The sequence below is a fragment of the Pelophylax lessonae genome, assembly GCF_965119305.1.
Source record: "Pelophylax lessonae genome assembly, chromosome: 2".
In the NCBI taxonomy this organism is placed as follows: Eukaryota; Metazoa; Chordata; class Amphibia; order Anura; family Ranidae; genus Pelophylax; species Pelophylax lessonae.
The window spans coordinates 208,188,552-208,206,492 of record NC_138769.1 but is presented as its reverse complement, the minus strand read 5'-3'; the positions used below and the strand labels follow the sequence as shown (position 1 = coordinate 208,206,492).

The window sequence follows — 17,941 nt, the reverse complement described above, 5'->3', positions numbered from 1 at the left end:
AGCCAACTGGGTACCATGAAGCTGAACCAGGAACAACAGGAGCTCACCCATAAAAGAAAAAAGCCCTAAAGAGGAATAAACGAAACAATTATCTTATGAAACAGCAGCCTGCAAAACCTTGCGGCCAAAGGAAGCATCTGAAAATGCCAACAAATCTACCTTGAAGAATTTTGTAAAAGTGTGCACAGAAAACCAAGTCGCTGCTTTACAAACCTGCACTACTGAGGCCAGATGGCGAAAAGCCCAAGAGGCACTCAGCGCTCTAGTAGAATAAACCTTCACAGGGAAAGGAGGAACCTGACCCTTCAGCGAATAAGCCTGAACAACCGTCTGCCTAATCCATCTGGATAGGGTCACAGCAGACGCACCCAAACCTTTGAGGTCCTTCGGTAAGAACAAAGTCTGATTTCCTAAAAGACAGTTACCATCAGATAAACCCTTATCGCCCGGACCACATCCAGAGAGTGCAATGCAATGTCCTTGGGATGCTTAGGACATTAGGGAAGGCAACACAATGTCTTCATTAAAATGAAATTCCAACACCTTAGGAAGAAAAGACGGATTAGGTCTGAGTACCACTTTATCTCCGTGGACCACCAAATAGGGCGGACAGGACAGTGCCACCAACTCAGACGACACTCTGCGAGCATAAGTAATTGCCACCAGAAAAGCAACCTTCTGTGACAAAAAGCAGAGAAATCTCCCTAATGTTCTCAAAAGGAGGCTTTTGAAGAACAAACAAAACTAGATTGAGATCCCACGAAGGCAACAGGGATCTCCTCGAAGGAGCCAGATGACGCACCCCCTGAATAAAAAAAGTGTGGTAATCAAGCTATTAGCAGCCAACAGACATTGGAAGTAAATAGCCAAGGCAAAAACTTGGCCCTCGATAGTGCCCAAAGCCAACCACTACTCAACCCTTTTTTGTAAAAAAGGCCAAAACCCTAGATATAGAAAACAAGCGAGGGTGCAGCTGCGATTCACACCATGAAATGTACGATTTCCACGTACGATGATAGATCTTCCTGGATGACGACTTCCTGGCCTTAAAAAGTGTAGGACTCACAGAGTCAGAAAGACCTCTATCCCTCTCAACACCTTGCTTTTAAACAGCCATGCAGTTAAAGCCAGTGACTGTAAAGCAGGATGGAAGATCGGTCCCTGGGACAGCATATCCTCCCGCAGAGGAAGTCTCCACGGAGGATCATTTTTACTAGGTCTGCGTACCAAGACTGACGAGGCCAGTCTGGGGCCACCAGAATGACGGGAATTCCTTCCACCAACACCCTGCGGAGAAACATTGGCAGGAGTGTGATCGGAGGGAAGGCATAAATCAGCTGATACTGGCTCCAAGGAGTCACCAAGGCGTCTGTGGCGTCGGCCAGAGGATCCCGAGACTTGGCCACAAATCTCTGAACTTTTGTTGAGGAAAAATGCAAAAACAGATCTACCTCCAGAGTTCCCCCACCGGACACACAGGAGATGAAACCCCTCCGGATGAAGGGACCATTCCCCTTGATCCAGCACCTGACAACTCTGGAAATCCGCCTGCCAATTCTCCACACCCGGAAGGTGGACTGAGGAGAGACCACATTGTCTTCCGCCCATACCAGAATCTTGGCCACCTCCGTGGCCCCCAGGACACTCTTGGTGCCACCCTGATTGCCACAGCCATGGCAGTGTTCGATTGTATCCGAACCGGAGAACCGCGCAGCCTATTCGTCCAGTGGAACAGGCAAAGCTTTATCGCCCCGAGCGTCAGAATATTGATCTGTAAGGAAGACTCCTTTTTCAACCAAGTCCCCTGGGCACAGAGCTTCCACAGCACTCCACCCTTGCCTGACAGGCTGGTGTCCGTGATGACCACCATCCACAAAGCTGGCGACTAGATCCACCAGGATAGAGCAGACCTCGTGAGGTGGCTCAAACGTATCATCTTGTCTAAAGGTCGTGAATCCCTGTTCCATTTCGCAAGAATCTTTTTGGGCCTCGAGAGGGACTGAGCAAATGGGACCACCTCGAAGGTGGATACCATCAGACCCAAGGCTCTCGTGTAAGTCCTAAGGGAGGACCGATAGGTTTCCAATAGCAACCTGATCGCCCTTTGCAACTTCTGATGTTTTTCCAAGGGAAGAAAGACCCACTGTACTGGGGACGTCAGCAGATTTTTTTAAATGATCATCTACCCAAATTCCTTAAGGGTCTGAACTGTAATCGACAGGTAGCCCAACAGAGCAGAGTGAGAGTCTGCGCGTAATAGGAGATCGTCCAGATATCCCAGGATCGCAATCCCTTTCCGACGTAACAACGCCAATATCGGGGCCAGAACCTTGGTAAAAACTCGGAGCGGATGCGAGACCAAAGGGTAACGCCAAAAATTGAAAATGCTCCTCTGCCACCGCAAAGTGGAGAAAATCGCTGGTGTCCCGTCGATGGGTATGTGCAAATATGCATCTTTGATATCGATGGAGGCCAGAAAATCCCCGATTCAAAGATGCCACCACTGACCGAATGGACTCCATTTGAAACTTCTGCACCCATACACAACGGTTCAGAGCCTTGAGGTCCAGGATTGGACGCGCCTTGCCCTCTTTTTTGGGCACCGTGAATAGGTTTGAAAAGAAACCTTGAAAGCGTTCCTGCGGACGAACCGCCACGATCACTCCTTGAGCAAGGAGATCCTGCACAGCGTCCCAGAGATCCTTCAAACAAATCGGAGACAGGCGAAGATTTGACTGAAAACCTGTCCGCCAGCTGGGACCGAAATTTGATCTTGTACCCGGAACAAATCAGTTTGTGAACCCATTTGTCTTGAATAAAGGAAGTCCAGGGTTCCTGAAAGAAGCGCAGACGTCCCCCAACCCCAGAAACGGGTGAGGGCGCCCCTTCATGCTGAAGAGGACTTGTCCGCAGAACCGGACTGAATGGTCATGGGCTTGCCTGACCAGGGCTTAGTCCCTCCAGAAGCTCTGAACGGCTTACCTTTTTCTTGCGCCCTGGAGGCATGAAAAACACGTCTATGAGCGGCGAAGGAAGGCCCCCGCTTAATACGGGGTGCTTTACCTTTGGAGGATTGAGGACGAAGAGTACTCTTCCCACCAGTCAGACCCTTGATCAACTCATCCAACAAGTCGCCAAACAATCGCTCTCCCAGGAAAGGAAGATCTGCCTTTTTGGAAGCCTGGTCATCCGACCAGCTTTTCAGTCACACCATGCATCGTAAGGCAATCCCCACACCCGACCCTCTGGCCACCAGGGGAGCCACATCCAAGGACGCATCACACAGGAACACCAGGGCCTGAGCCATCTGGTTCATAAGTTCCATCAGCTCCGGGGGAACTAAGTCACCATCCAAGTTCCCCTTCAGAATCTTCACCCATTCCGCAACCGTCTGGGATACCAAAACAAACACAAAAACCGGTTTCAGGATAGAACCCGCCAACACATGAAGGTGGCGGGAAAGGGATTCCACCCGCCTGTCTACCGGATCCGTAAAAACTGGGGAATCTTCCACAGGCACTATAGTAGATTTGTTCAACCTGTTAACAGGATGATCCACCTTAGGCGGTACCGTCCAACAGTTAGAAACCTCTCAGCAAAGGGATAACGGCGTTTAAAGCGTTTGGGCACTACAAGCATATGCATGCTGCGCCACCATTGGTCATTAACAATATCATAAAAATTCTCGGGACAAGGGAAAACCCTGCATGAAATTTGGGTCTTGCGGGAGCCAAAAGACGCCTGTGTCCCTGCCAGCGTGGGCTCATCGTTTCCCTTACTAAAACAATCAGGGCTTCCGCCAAAGCGTGTTCCCGCGCTGCAGCTGAAGAGGACAGGTCCTCTTCACCATCTGATTGCGAGGACAGAAACCCCTCAGGGAGGGGGGGGGGGGAGGGGGTGAGGGTTATACCTATAGGGGCAGCCCCCCATGGGCGTGGTGAATTGCTTTTTCCCTGCCTAGTACTACTCCTGCAGGGGACAGCATAACCCAATGGTATAAGACGCATAAGAGCTGCATTTGTCAATGGACGATCGAGAAAAAACACTTTCTAGCAATACACACCAAACCGAGTATGTGTAGAGTGCCCCCAAGGCTTTTTTACTATCAGGAGATGGATTGCAGTCTGTGGAAGAAGGGGAGGGTCAGAGAAGATAGGATCAAAGCCTTTTTACACAATGCAGGGGAATAACCCCTTAGGTTCCACAGCGAGTATAACACGCATGCTTTACTGCATATATAGACTGATTTTAAAATTGTGGGTTTAGTAACACATTAATTTCCATGTAACCAACTTGGCTTACTAAACTGTTCTTTAAAGTGGTTGTAAACATCAGACATGCCATATGAACAAGGCATATCCTTCTATAGTGTGTACATGTCTCAATTAAGAGTACTAAGTGCATTTTCTATATGCTGCCTTGTTCCTCTATCAGCAATTACTTCTGACAAGTTTTCCCGACATCAAGAGAAAAAATGGTGACAGGGAAGGGATCTTTGGCTGATTGACAGCCTCGGCTCTGTTCTGGGTGCTCTTTAAAATTCTGGACTTTGAGGGACTGTAGATTAGAGAAGACAACAGATAAACATGTACAACTTAAGTAGGATTTGTTTCATCTCTATCACCTGAGGCCAGTTACTTCGCTGGGTATACGAAGTGTTTACAACCACTTCAAACATTTAAATAGCCTGTTTCAGCTGCATTATAAAGAGTCATACAAAAATTAGAAAATACAGCAGTTATAAAATACTGAAATAAATCAAAACATGGAGAATAAGCAAGTTTTGCATTGGAGATCATAAAAATGATTCAAAAGACAACTCAAAATGAATTTTACCTTAAATTCTGAGGTGCTTCACCAAATAAACTGCAAATTTCTCTAATTTGTTTAAGTGCTGGTATGACCCATTTGTCATTTGTACGTAGCTCTTCTATAAAACGATCTATCCACTGAATTTTCTGTGTATCTCGATCCTAGAAAGAAAAGAGGTACAAGTAAGCACTGAAGACATAAAACGGTTACATAAAAAATGTGAAGACTGGCAAAGCTACCCCCCTGAAAATGTTAACTCCAAAACTGGTTTATTCTCTCCCACCCATAAGTCATCCTATTCAGTCAGTATAGAACGCACAGTTGTAAAAAATCTGCTGCAAAGTAAGCCGCTGCAATAATCACTTTCGATATCCCCAGCATTGTATAAGTAGTCGTCTGCTGGACCCCAGTTTCTTTTATGACTAGGCCACAAACATGGATGGTACAATATCTTACAGATAAAGAACTGAATGTGAGAAAAACATAGCAAAGAGCAATGGAATCTAAGCAATGAAGTTCTGCACAAGCCAATACACTTCAACCCTTTTCACGTGATCAGGCTGATCGGGTCCACCTGTCCATTTTTAAGGCAGACCTGATCAGGTCACCCATTCTTCTCTATGGGGAGGCAGATCTCAGCGGACATGTGTCTGCTGACACCCGCCTGGCATCCAATCCAACAAGATCCGCTAAAAAAAGACTGAATGTGATCTGTTCGGGACCAATCCAGCGGGCCAAATCAGATAAAAAACAGGCTGTCCGATTTCATCCAATCTCCCCATAGTGGAGAGCGGGACTGACAGGCCGTCTCTGCACAGTGAGGGGAGAAGGACCTGTCATCCACCTGCTAAGCAGCGATCAACGGAGCGATCCGCGCTGAGAAAGCGGAGTCAGTCAAAATTGATTCGCCCTATGTAAAAGGGGCCTCATATAAACATCCACATCCAGAAAATGCAAAGCGACTTCCTTAGGATGCTTAGGACACAGGGAAGGCAACACAATGTCTTCATTGACATGAAAATCGGAGACTACCTTTGGAAGGAACGATGGACAAGGTTGAAAAACCACCTTATCCCTGTTAAAAACTAGATAAGGTGATCGGGCAAGACAGTGCCGCCAGCCAAAACACCCTATGCGCCAAAGTAATAGCCACCAAAAAGGCCACCTTCTGGGACAATGCAAGCAGGGGAATCTCCCGAATAATTTCAAAGATAGGTTTCTGAAGAACGACACCAAATTGAGGTCCCACGGCGGCAATGGAGACCACTAGGGGGAGCCAAGTGTCTCACTCCCTGGAGGAAAGTACGCACCAAGAAGTGTGAGGCCAACGGACATTAAAAAAAAAATATTTCCAAAGGCCGAGAACTGGCCCTTGATGGTAATCAAGGCCTAAAACGTTCGACCCCTCGCTGGAGGAAAGCCAAGATCTGAGTCACCAAAAAGGAGCAAGGGTGAACCCCAAGAGACTCACACCACGCAATGTATATCTTCCAAGTATGATGCTAAATCTTCCTGGAAGTAGATTTCCTAGCTTTTAAAAGTGTAGGAATCACCGAATCAGACAACCCTCTATCCTTCAGCACCTGGCTTTCAACAGCCAGGCCGGCAAAGCCAGCGACTAAAGCAGAATCGAAGGTCGGTCCTTGAGATAGCAGAGCAGATCTTCCCTGAGGAGTCTCCAAGGAACATCGCTGACCAGCCATACCAGATCGGTGTACCAAGACCGGCGAGGCCAGTCTGGAGCCACACAATGACTGGAATCCCTTCTGCCTCGATCCTGCACAGGAGTCGCAGCAGCAGCGTGACAGGAGAAAAGGCATACATCAGACCATAATGACTCCAGGGAGCCACTAGGGCGTCGGCTAGAGAGTCCTGAGACCGTGCCACAACCTCTGAACATTTCTGTTGAGGCGAGAGGCCAACAAGTTTACCTCAGGAGTCCCCCACCGGAGACAGAACTGACTGAACACCTCTGGAATGAAGTGACCATTCTCCCTGGTCCAACAACTATCGACAGAGATAGTTCGCCTGCCAGTTTTCCACCCCTGGAATGTGTACAGCACAGAGGGCTGGAACGAACCATTCTGCCCACCTTAGAATGCTGGCTACTTCCCGAGCCCCCAGAATACTTCTCGTGCCCCCCTTGGTGATTGACATAGGCCACGGTTGTGACATCTGATTAAATCTATACCGGACATCCCTGGAGATGAACTGTCCAATGATCAAAGCAAAGCCTGATTGTTCGGCGCTCAAGTACATTGATAGGTATCCTGGACTTCTCCAGAGTCCAGACCCCTTGAGCACAATCCATGCTGAGGATGCCTTCTCATCCGGATAGGCTGGCATCCGTGGTGAAAACCATCCAGTACAGGGGGGAGAAAGGTTTTTCCCTAAAGAAGTGCCGAAGAGCGAAGCCACTAAAGCAGGGACCCCCCCTTGTCCTCTGGCTCAACATCATCAGATTGTCCAGAGACTGAGGATCCTTGTTCTACTTCACCAAAATCTCTTTTTGAAGAGATCTTGTGTGGAACTGAGCAAACTGAACCGCCTCGAAGGTAGTCAACATGAGGCCCAGCACCCGCATGAAAGTCTGAAGATATGACCGTCTGCTGGACAGCAGAAGCCAAATCGCCTCCTGCAATTTCTGAAGTTTTGCAGAGGGAAAAACACTCTGGCCAAGGCTGAGCCTAGAGTCAGTCCCAAATATTCCAGGCTCTTGGATGGGACCAGAGCAGACTTCTAAAAATTCAGACCCTAACTCCCTCAGCGTTTGCAGCGTGATCTCCAAAGTTGGCCAACAGGGTAGTCTAAGACGCTGCTCGAAAAGCAGAATTGTCCAGGTACCCCAGTATCGCGATCCCCCGCTGATACAGTAATGATAGAACCAGGGCCAACACTTTTGTGAAGACTCGAGGAGCGGAAGCGAGACCAAAAGGGTAACGCCACAAATTGATAATGCTTCTCGCCCACCGCAAAACGGAGGTAACGCTGATAGGCTATACAAATGGGAATGTGAATGTAAGCGTCCTTGATGTCAATGGATGCAAGAAAGTCCTCCTGATGTAGGGATGCTACCACCGTGTGAATGGACTCCATTCAAAACTTCTGTAACACCATTTGATATAGAGGAGAACAAGATCAGTCTGCTGTGCAGAGAAAACGATCTTCACAGGACGAAGTACCTGGGTCATCACTAAAGTAAAGGCCTGCTGTCCAGCGTTCGTGGAGCAAATGGCTGCCCAATGCATTCCTATGGGGAAACCACAAAAACATGGCCGCGCATGCATTTCAATGGGAACGTCTGAACAATGAGGCTAAACAATACTATAAAAGGTGCCCCCCTCGGCACGCCATGCAGTCTCCAGGACACCCTAAGAGGTCCAAATGATTAGTGGCATCGGGGGGTCCCTGGCAGATCCCCCACCGGGATTAACACCCCCCTCGTTCTTCACACCTTAACTGCATGAAAACTGATAGGAAAGTGCACTTGCAGGGACATCAGTTTCACATCATCCAATTGTGCATTAATGCATAAACTGCCGCAGTAGTGCACTCACTGCAATCATTTTTAAAATCACTACGGCAGCGCAAAACTGCTAGAAAAACAGCTAGACAGTGGATTGGACTGGAGTCAGTGGACTACAGCTGCAGTAGGGCACTCACTGCAACTACTGCAGTCATTGCAAAACTGCTATATAAAAGCTGGACAGTGGATTGGAGTGGACACTACTACTACTACTACTACTACTATTACTATTACACTTTTCAATACTCCCAGTTAAGTAGAACAATATTATACTGCAGAAAGCAGGACATTTCAGCATGTCCATGGTCACTTGTTAAACGGCTTCTGTTTTGTTCATATGATGCTGCCACTTCATAAACATTCTCAGCAGGATATGCAGACAGAGGAGCAGAGACAGAGAGGTATCTTCTAGCATGGGAATCAAGTCTTTTGTAGCGTGCCTCATTTTTTTCCACCACCGAAGAGGATGACTTCTGTTAATTACTGGTTCCTTCAAATAGAGATAAAGTTGATCATCCAGGCTCAATTTTGCAGATTCAGAAGAAACTAAATCTTCCGCATGAGGCCCCAATAAAACACTGAAAATGTTGTGATCAATTCGACCACAATGAAGATGAATCTCTTCCGTTCATTGACGTATTTGTGGACATTTTTCAGTTTTTGCAGCATGCTGCTCTTTCAGATTATAAAAAATGGTGTTCTGGACTTGTCTTTTCGGCAGGAACCTCCTGTTGAATATATTCTGTCTGCCATTATTTTGCCTTAGCCAATACATCATCAGAAGAGAAATCATGGTTCTTGTATCGAGGATTCAAAAAAGACTTGCAAGCACAACATTTTTAATCTCTTCATGCATCTCAAAACATATCAAAGCTCTTTGGCCATGACACTGAGGTCTGACATACTAGCAAGCCTCATTCCTTTCTGCATGTTTGCTCCACTGTCTCGAAGTAGCACAAGCATTACTCGGTCTTTGTTGATTCCCCAGTCTTCAAGCATGCCTAGAAACATTTCTGTACTGTACTCCGTGTGGGATCCTTGCATCACTTTTGTATTCAACACCAACTGCCTTTTTTTTGTCCATCTGCTGTCAATGAAGTGGCATGCAAGGATCATTAGTGACTGTTTGTCCTGACCAGCAGTCCGTCGTGAACGAGAGCGAGTTGCTAGCATTCTCTGGTTGCAGCATAGCCTTTACTTTCTCAACGACCTTTTAGTGAATCTTTCCCAGCATTTCGGTTCGAGAATACTTCTCACTCTTCAGTGTATAGCTTGGCTCAAGTATGGACATCAACCATTTAAATCCTGAGTCAGACACCATTGTAAATGGCTGGTTATCAGTGACAATAATCTCGGATTACTCTGTCAAGCAGTTGGGATCTTCCAGCTGAATCTAGACAGTGACATCTGTTTATTTTTTATTTTTTCCAGAAACATATCTGTTTTTGTTGCCTGGGATAGTGGAGGAGGCATTTCAAAATCACATTGATATGCATTTTGTATTTCTGTGCTGCATGATATAATTGATTATGATGAACTTACATGGGCCCGAAGATTTGAAGCATTTGCTTTTTGCAGTTACTGATCCAATGCTTAGTTTGTGCATGTGTTGCACACTGCTGCTTTTCCTGGAGAAGGTGTAGACAAGAAATAGTCCCAGACCACACTTTTACTTTTTCTCTTCTCATCCATCTCCATTGCAATTTGAAAGACAAAAAAGTTTTTTTAAAAAAACTGGATTGCTGGCACCCTGTTGTGGGTCGGTGGCTGATGCCTGGCAGTATGGGTAGCTTGCTGAGTTGCTGGCACCATTGTGGGTCTATGCCGACGCCTGGGTAGCTTGCTTGCCGACACCCTGTTGTGGGGTGGCTGGCTGCTGTCACCCTGTTTCGGTCGGTGGCTGACGCCTGGCAGTGTGGGTGGCTGACACCTGGCAGGGTGGGTGGCTGCCTGGCACACTGTTGTGGGTAGATGGCTGATGCCTGGCAGTGTGGCTGGCTTGGGGTCACCCTGTTGTGGGTGGCTGGCTTGGTACCACCCTGTTTTGGGTGGTTCGCTCCGTGTCACCCTGTTTTGGGTGGCTGGCTTGCTGGAACACTGTGGTGGGCGACTGGCTTGCTGGAACACTGTGGTGGGCGACTGGCTGGCTGGAACACTGTGGTGGGTGGCTTGGGGTCACCCTGTGGTGGGTTACTGGCTTGAGGGTCACCCTGTGGTGGCTGGCTGCCTTGGGGGGGTCACCCTGTTCCGGGTGGCTGCCTTGGGGGGGGTCACCCTGTTCCGGGTGGCTGCCTTGGGGGGGGGGGGGGTCACCCTGTTCCGGGTGGCTGCCTTGGGGGGGGGGGGTCACCCTGTTCCGGGTGGCTGCCTTGGGGGGGGGGGGTCACCCTGTTCCGGGTGGCTGCCTTGGGGGGGGGGGGGGGGGGGGAGTCACCCTGTTCCGGGTGGCTGCCTTGGGGGGGGGAGTGACCCTGCTCCGGGTGGCTGCCTTGGGGGGGGGTCACCCTGCTCCGGGTGGCTGCCTTGGGGGGGGGGGGTCACCCTGCTCCGGGTGGCTGCCTTGGGGGGGGGGGGGGGGTCACCCTGCTCTGGGTGGCTGCCTTGGGGGGGGTCACCCTGTTCCGGGTGGCTGGCTTCGGGTCGGTCACCCTGGCCTGTTGTGGGTGGCTGGCTTGCTGGAACACTGTGGCGGGTGGCGGGCTTGGTGTCATCTGGGTGGCTGGTTTGCTGGAACCCTGTTGTGGGGTGGGCGGCTGGCTGCTAGCACCCTGTTGTAGAGTGGGTGGCTGGATGCTGGCCTTGCACCCGGGTTCTGTTGTGGGTCGGATGGCTGGCGGCTGGCAGCTGGCACCCTGTGGTGGGTGGCTAAATGCGGTTAAATGTCACGTATGGGATGCGCAGGCGTGGGAGGCGGTCTTAGAAGGCAGAACGTGTGCAGCGCAACATACGCAATGACGTCATGAAAATAGTGGCAATATCGGTAACTTCAGAGGCCGATTCGAATATATCAGGGAAAGTGCATATCGGCCCCCCATATATCGGTGTTGCCGATCGGTCGATCCCTAGTACAAATACCCCACAAATTATTTTTTGGAAAGTAGACATGTCAAGGTATTTAGAAAGAGGCATGGTGATTTTTTTGCAGTTGTATTCTTTTCCCACATTTTTTTTTTACCCAAAAATTGTCATTAGAAGTTACTTATACACAGCATATGCATACTTGCAATTCCACCCCAAAAATTGATTTTTGTAAAATCTTACCGTAAAATCCTTTTCTCTTAAGCTCATTGACAGATGTAGTCCTCCTTGATTAATATCAACTCGGGTTATACTGCCCTCTACAGGAGTAGGACTAGACCGGAAAGAAAACGTTCTGGCCACACCTTAGGGGCAGTCCCAGAGGGTATATCCTCTCTCTCTCTGCTACAGCAAATCAGTTATGTCACAAAGCAGTGTTTAGAGAATTTAACCCAACCCAACTCAAAAACAAAGGGGCGGGTACTACGTCTGTCAATGAGCTTAAGAGAAAAGGATTTAACGGTAAGATTTTACAAAAATCCATTTTTCTCTGTCGCTCATTGACAGACGTAGTCCTCCTTGATTAAGATCAACTCGGGACGTCCCAAAGCAGTACCACAAATGAGGGGTGGGAAAATGGAAATCAAAATCCAATCTAGAAGGCCCAACCAGTGCCAACTAGAAGTTTTAAAGGCTCATCAATCACACGATGAGACTCAACTGAAATTCCAACGGAAAAAAACCCTCGAGGTAGACCACCGGTCTCCTCAAATTGTGGCCTGCAAAACCTTGCGGCCAAATGAGGCATCCGCCGATGCCATCACATCAACTTTATAAAATTTTGTAAAGGTATGCACCGACGACCAGGTAGCCGCCTTGCACACCTGGACCACTGACGCCTGATGGCGGTAGGCCCAGGAAGTACTGAGCGCTCGAGTAGAGTGCGCCTTAACAGGGAACGGAGGATTCCAACCCTTAATCGAATAAGCCTGTACCACCGTCTGTCTGATCCATTTGGAGATAGTCGCGGCAGATGCAGGCAACCCCTTTCTGGGGCCATCCGTGATCACAAAAAGTGAATCCGTCTTACGGAACGATTCCGTAGCCTTCAGGTATACCCTGATTGCCCGAACCACATCCAAGGAATGCAACGCATATTCCCGAGGATGATTGGGCTGAGGACACAAGGAAGGTAGCACAATATCTTCATTCAGATGAAAGTCTGAAACCACCTTAGGAAGAAAGGATGGCTTCGGATGAAGAACTACCTTATCCCTATGAACCACAAGATATGGGGAATGGCATGATAATGCAGCCAGTTCTGACACCCTGCGTGCAGAAGTGATAGCCACCAAGAAGGCCACCTTCTGGGATAATGTAAGGGAATCTCCCTGATATTTTCAAAGGGAGGTTTCTGCAGAACCGACAAAACCAAATTAAGATCCCATGGCAGTAAGGGAGCGCGCACTGGCGGTGCCAAGTGCCGCACCCCTGGATGAAATTCCGCACCAAGGAATGAGTAACCAAAGGCTTCTGAAAGAAGATTGCTAATGCTGAAACCTGACCCTTGATAGTGCTCAAGGATAGTTTCTGCTCAACCCCCTTTTGCAGAAAAGCCAAGATTCGGGTCACCGAATAGGTACGTGGGGGAAATCCCAAAGATTCACACCACGCGATATAAGTCTTCCATGTGCGATAATAGACTTTGCTGGAAGTCGCTTTCCTTGCTTTAATTAGAGTAGGAATAACTGAAGCTGACAACCCTCTGTCCTTCAGTACCTGGGTCTCAATGGCCAGGCCATTAAAACCAGCGACTGTAAAGCACAATGGAAGATCGGTCCTTGAGACCGCAGATCCTCCCTGAGAGGAAGTCTCCAAGGAGCCTGTCCAAGTCGGCGTGACCGGCTTGACGAGGCTAGCCTAGAATTTCCAGGATAACTGGAGTTCCCTCCATCTCTATCCTGCGGAGAAATCTCAGCAGCAATCTGAGAGGAGGGAAGACATATAGTAGCTGACACTGCCTTTACAGGCCGTTCAGCGCGTCTGCTGCGTCCGCTAGAGGATCGCGGGCGCGCGTTACCAACCTCCGCGCCTTCCTGTTGAGCCGATATGCCAACAGATCCACCTCCGGGATGCTCTGATGAAGACCCAGATGGTGAAATCCTTGGTGATCGACCCAAGTCATCGCCATGATATTGTCTGACTGGATCCGAACCGGGCTGCCCTAGAGCTGCTTGGTCCAGGCAATCCGACAAAGTCTGATCGTTCTCTGTTCCCACACATTTATCAGAAACTTGATTCCTATTAGGAGTGATGATTTCTCCTGGTTGAGCATTAGAGACCGAAGTCACCAGACTAGAGGCTCCTTGGTCCGCTTGCTCAACCGGATCCGATTCCTGGAGGGAACTGAGAATGATCTTTGGAAAAGGTAAAGAAAATGATCTGCTCAGGGAACGGGAACTACCGCTCCCTGTAGCACCTAAATGTTGGAAGGGAAGAATTGCACCGGTAGCAGTGATCAACACTCGATCTTGTATCCTGATCGTATGGTCTCCTGAACCCCTTAGTCCGGGATTCAGGAAAGCCCTTTATCTGAACACCGGTGAAGACGTCCCCCCACCCCTAAGCCGGGTGGGGGCGCACCTTCAGGCTGTATTAGCCTTATCTTCAGGTTTGGCTGAGTCGGCCTTTTGTTTGCCCGACCAGCGCCTCTTGAATCCTCCTAGAGGGGCTTTGCCTTTCCCGCTCGCCCCAGCGGAGCGAACGAACCCTTTATGAGCGGCAAAGAAAGGTCCATGCTTGTTACGAGGTCCTTTAGCTTTAGCAGCCTGCGGCAAAAAAGTGCTCTTGCCCCCAGTGACATCCTTAATGATCTCATCTAGGGTGGCCCCAAATAGGCGATTCCCCTGAAAGGGGAGATTCGCCAAAGCTTTTTTGGAACCTAGATCCACCGACCAGCATTTTAACCACAGCACACGTCTGAGGACTACCGCTGACATCGATGCATGCCCTAACAAGGGAGTGGCATCCAGGGCTGCTTCACAGACGAACTGTAATCCTTGTATAAATTTGTTCCATCAAATCAGATGCTGCCTGGGGGATACTTCTCCCCTTTAGGTCATGGCGTAACAATTTTGCCCATTCCGTTAATGTTTGTGAAACTAAACCAATGACAATCACTGTTCTAAAGGCTGACCCTATCAGGAAAAAAATAGTGCGGGACTCCGCTTCCATTTTCCGGTCCACCAGATCCTTAAAGGACGGAGCGTCCTCCAACGGGATAACAGTGGCTTTATTCAGTCTGGAAATAGGTGGATCCACCACTGGTGGTACCGTCCATTTCTTAATGAGGGATTCCTCAAACGGATAGCATCTAGCAATGCGTTTGGAAATAGTAAGGGTTCGTTTTGGATGATCCCATTCCTCTTTAATTTTATTACCAAAACATTTGGGTAAGGGAAAAGCCTTCGCCGTTTTGGTAGGTTTACTAGTACCAAAGAGAATTTCCATCTCGGTTACCTCTGCCGGTAAAACCTCAAGTCTTAAGGTTTCCCGGACCGACACAACTAGTGCGCCCACCAATGCTTCTTGTGCTATGGCGGAGGTAGAACCGTCCCCCTCACTATCTGAGGGAACTTTACCTGAGACAACAGCCCCTGCAGAGGGACCTGCAGCTGCAATGACCATCTCAGAATCTGAAGTATCAGATGAAATAGGGGTAGGCGGGGGTCGCTTTCTTGACCCCCGTCCCTGACAGGCCATCTCCACCCGGGATACCAAAGACTGCAAAGCTGCTGTAAATGCATCAATATTCTGTGAACTGGAGGGTCCTGCGGCCACCTCGAGGGGATCAGGTGGGGGTACCTGTGTGGCAGGGTCCATGATTATTCCAGACACTTGCCGGAAAAAAATAATTTGCAAAAAAAAAAAAACTTTTTTTTTTTCTTTAGACCCCCAGCGCCACAGCGCCCCTCAGTGTTACCTGCTTTTGGACCCCTACAGAGAGAGAGAGAGAGAGAGACCCCAAGGCTCACCACGTGATGCTCAGAAGTTTCAATACAACCTGTTCCAGCCCTGTCTATTACAGACAGGAAGTCTTTGGCTTGCTTTCCCGGGTAAAAGAAGGCGGCTCCGCCCCTTTACACGCCTTCCGGCGCCTCCCCATAGCTCCTCGAGGTGTTTGATCACCTCAAACATGGCCGCCCCCATGCTGGAGACACGAGGCTATGCCAATATGGCGGCCTCGTGCGATCTGCAGGAAAATGGCGGCGCCTGTGTAGGATAGCGGCGGCTAGCAGCGGCCTGCGGGATGTATGCATTCGGCCTGGCGGCCTGCGGGAGTGCCTCGGCCTGCGGGAGGCTGTGCGGCCCGTGGAAGTGACCGGTTACTGGAGGAATGACGATCTGGACTGCAGTAACTCAGGCATAGGCATCGGCCTGTGTACACACTGACAGGTAGGATACCTTTTACCTCAATAGTAATGCCTCTTAGTACTGCCACTGACTTCAGTCACCCTTACAGTCTTGCAATGACCTTAGATAGTCAGCTCCCAAACCAAGCCTCCTGGTTTCTATTCACAAAAATCACACTCAAATTGGGGGATCTGTGACTTGTTATAGGATAGAGGGGAGACCCAGAACTGAGTGTCCTACCATCCCAGAGAGGGGCCCGCGTCCACCACAAACCCGACAGGGGGAGAGGGGGAACATACTACTCACCATACCGGAACCAGGCGGGCGCCAACTCCTGACAGAACCCCTCTCCACCGGGGTGGGGGGGGCTGTCGACCAATATGGACGCCGTGACTCTGTTGGTCATTGGCGTCCAGGCGAGACGTTTAACTCGCAGGGTCAGTCCCCGTCCAGTGGGACTATGTCGCGGCCGACCCAGCGCGGAGCTATGGCCTGCACGCACTCGTAGGCTGAACTGGGGTGACCACTGGATCTCAACATCCAGCCCGTCGCCCAGTTCCAGCGTGCTTGCTTGAAGATCTCACAGGAACACTGGAGAAAAAAAAAGCTGTCTAAAAAAGTCTTTCTAAAAAAAGTTCCTGCCAGGACCGAAGATCCTAGCAAGGCATCTAGGTCCTTACTCCTAACTAGACAGAAAAAAACTGATTTGCTGTAGCAGAGAGAGTATATACCCTCTGGGACTGCCCCTAAGGTGTGGCCAGAACGTTTTCTTTCCTGTCTAGTCCTACTCCTGTAGAGGGCAGTATAACCCGAGTTGATATTAATCAAGGAGGACTACGTCTGTCAATGAGCGACAGAGAAAAACGGAATTTTTGTAAAATCTTACCTGTAAAATTCCTTTCTCTGAGTCCCCCGACAGTCGCCGCCTCTTCATATTCGTCACATATGGGGTATTAGACTTTGCTCCGAAGGAGTAGCTAGGCAACAGAATATGTTAACATTAAAGCTTTTAACATATCCCACCCTCAAGGGGTGGTCCCCTCAGTCAATACCCTCCTACTTCCTGCAACCATATCTCAGTTTTAGTGGAATAGCAGTAGAGTATACAACCAAACCCCAAAAGAGGGGCAGGGGCGGCGACTGTCGGAGGACTCAGAGAAAGGAATTTTACAGGTAAGATTTTACAAAAATTCCGTTTTCTCTTACGTCCTCCGACAGTCGCCGCCTCTTCATATTCGTCACATATGGGGACGTCCCAAAGCAGTGCAAACATGAGGGGTGGGAAACGCATCCGCGCCGAAAAGGCAACGCAGTCTCCGCATCAAAGAAAGGAACCTTACCAAAGGAAGGAAACCAGCTGGGCAACAGGAAAAAACAAGTGCTCAACAGGAGCAACAACCCAGGAAAAGACAAAAAACCAGGGGATACAGAAACTTATCCCAACAGCCAGAGGTCCCCAACAAGGGACCCTAGGGAATGGCCGCACTAAGAACCTTGCGGCCAAAGGAAGCATCCGCCGATGCCTGAACATCTACTTTGTAGAATCTTGTGAACGTGTGTACGGTCGACCAGGTCGCCGCCTTACACACCTGGGCTACAGAAGCCCCATGACGACAGGCCCAAGACGTACTCAAAGATCTAGTAGAGTGCGCCTTCACAGGCACAGGGGGAACCTTCCCCTGCAAGGCATAGGCCTGTTCAATGGTCTGCCTGATCCATTTGGCGATGGTAGAGGCCGAAGCCGCCATGCCCTTCCGAGGACCCTCTGGAAGAACAAACAAGGAGTCCGTCTTTCGAAAAGACTCAGTCGATTTAAGGTAAACCCTTATTGCCCGAACAACATCCAAAGAATGTAATCTCACCTCCTTTGGATGTTTAGGCTTCGCGCACAGCGAAGGTAAGACAATATCCTCATTAAGATGGAATTCCGAAACTCGTTTCGGAAGAAAAGAAGGATTAGGTCGCAAGACCACCTTATCCAAATGAACAACCAGGTACGGAGACTGGCAGGACAAAGCTGCCAGCTCCGACACTCTGCGAGCCGAAGTGATCGCCACCAAAAAGGCGACCTTTTTGGACAACATAGACAACGAGATCTCCCTGATCTGTTCAAAAGGAGCACGTTGCAACACAGACAGAACGAGATTCAAGTCCCAAGGGGGCAAAGGATCC

At 49.3% G+C, this 17,941-nt stretch overlaps 1 protein-coding gene across 4 annotated transcripts in view; it reads right to left on the bottom strand.

Annotated features, from left to right (window-relative positions):
* USP9X (ubiquitin specific peptidase 9 X-linked) overlaps positions 1-17,941 on the bottom strand; it is a 593,271-nt gene that overhangs the window by 356,469 nt on the left and 218,861 nt on the right. For all 4 annotated transcript variants that reach the window (XM_082246987.1, XM_082246989.1, XM_082246990.1 and 1 more), the window contains exon 13: positions 4,837-4,973. In XM_082246987.1, coding sequence (XP_082103113.1) covers positions 4,837-4,973 — 137 coding nt within the window. The remainder of the gene's footprint in view (positions 1-4,836; positions 4,974-17,941) is intronic.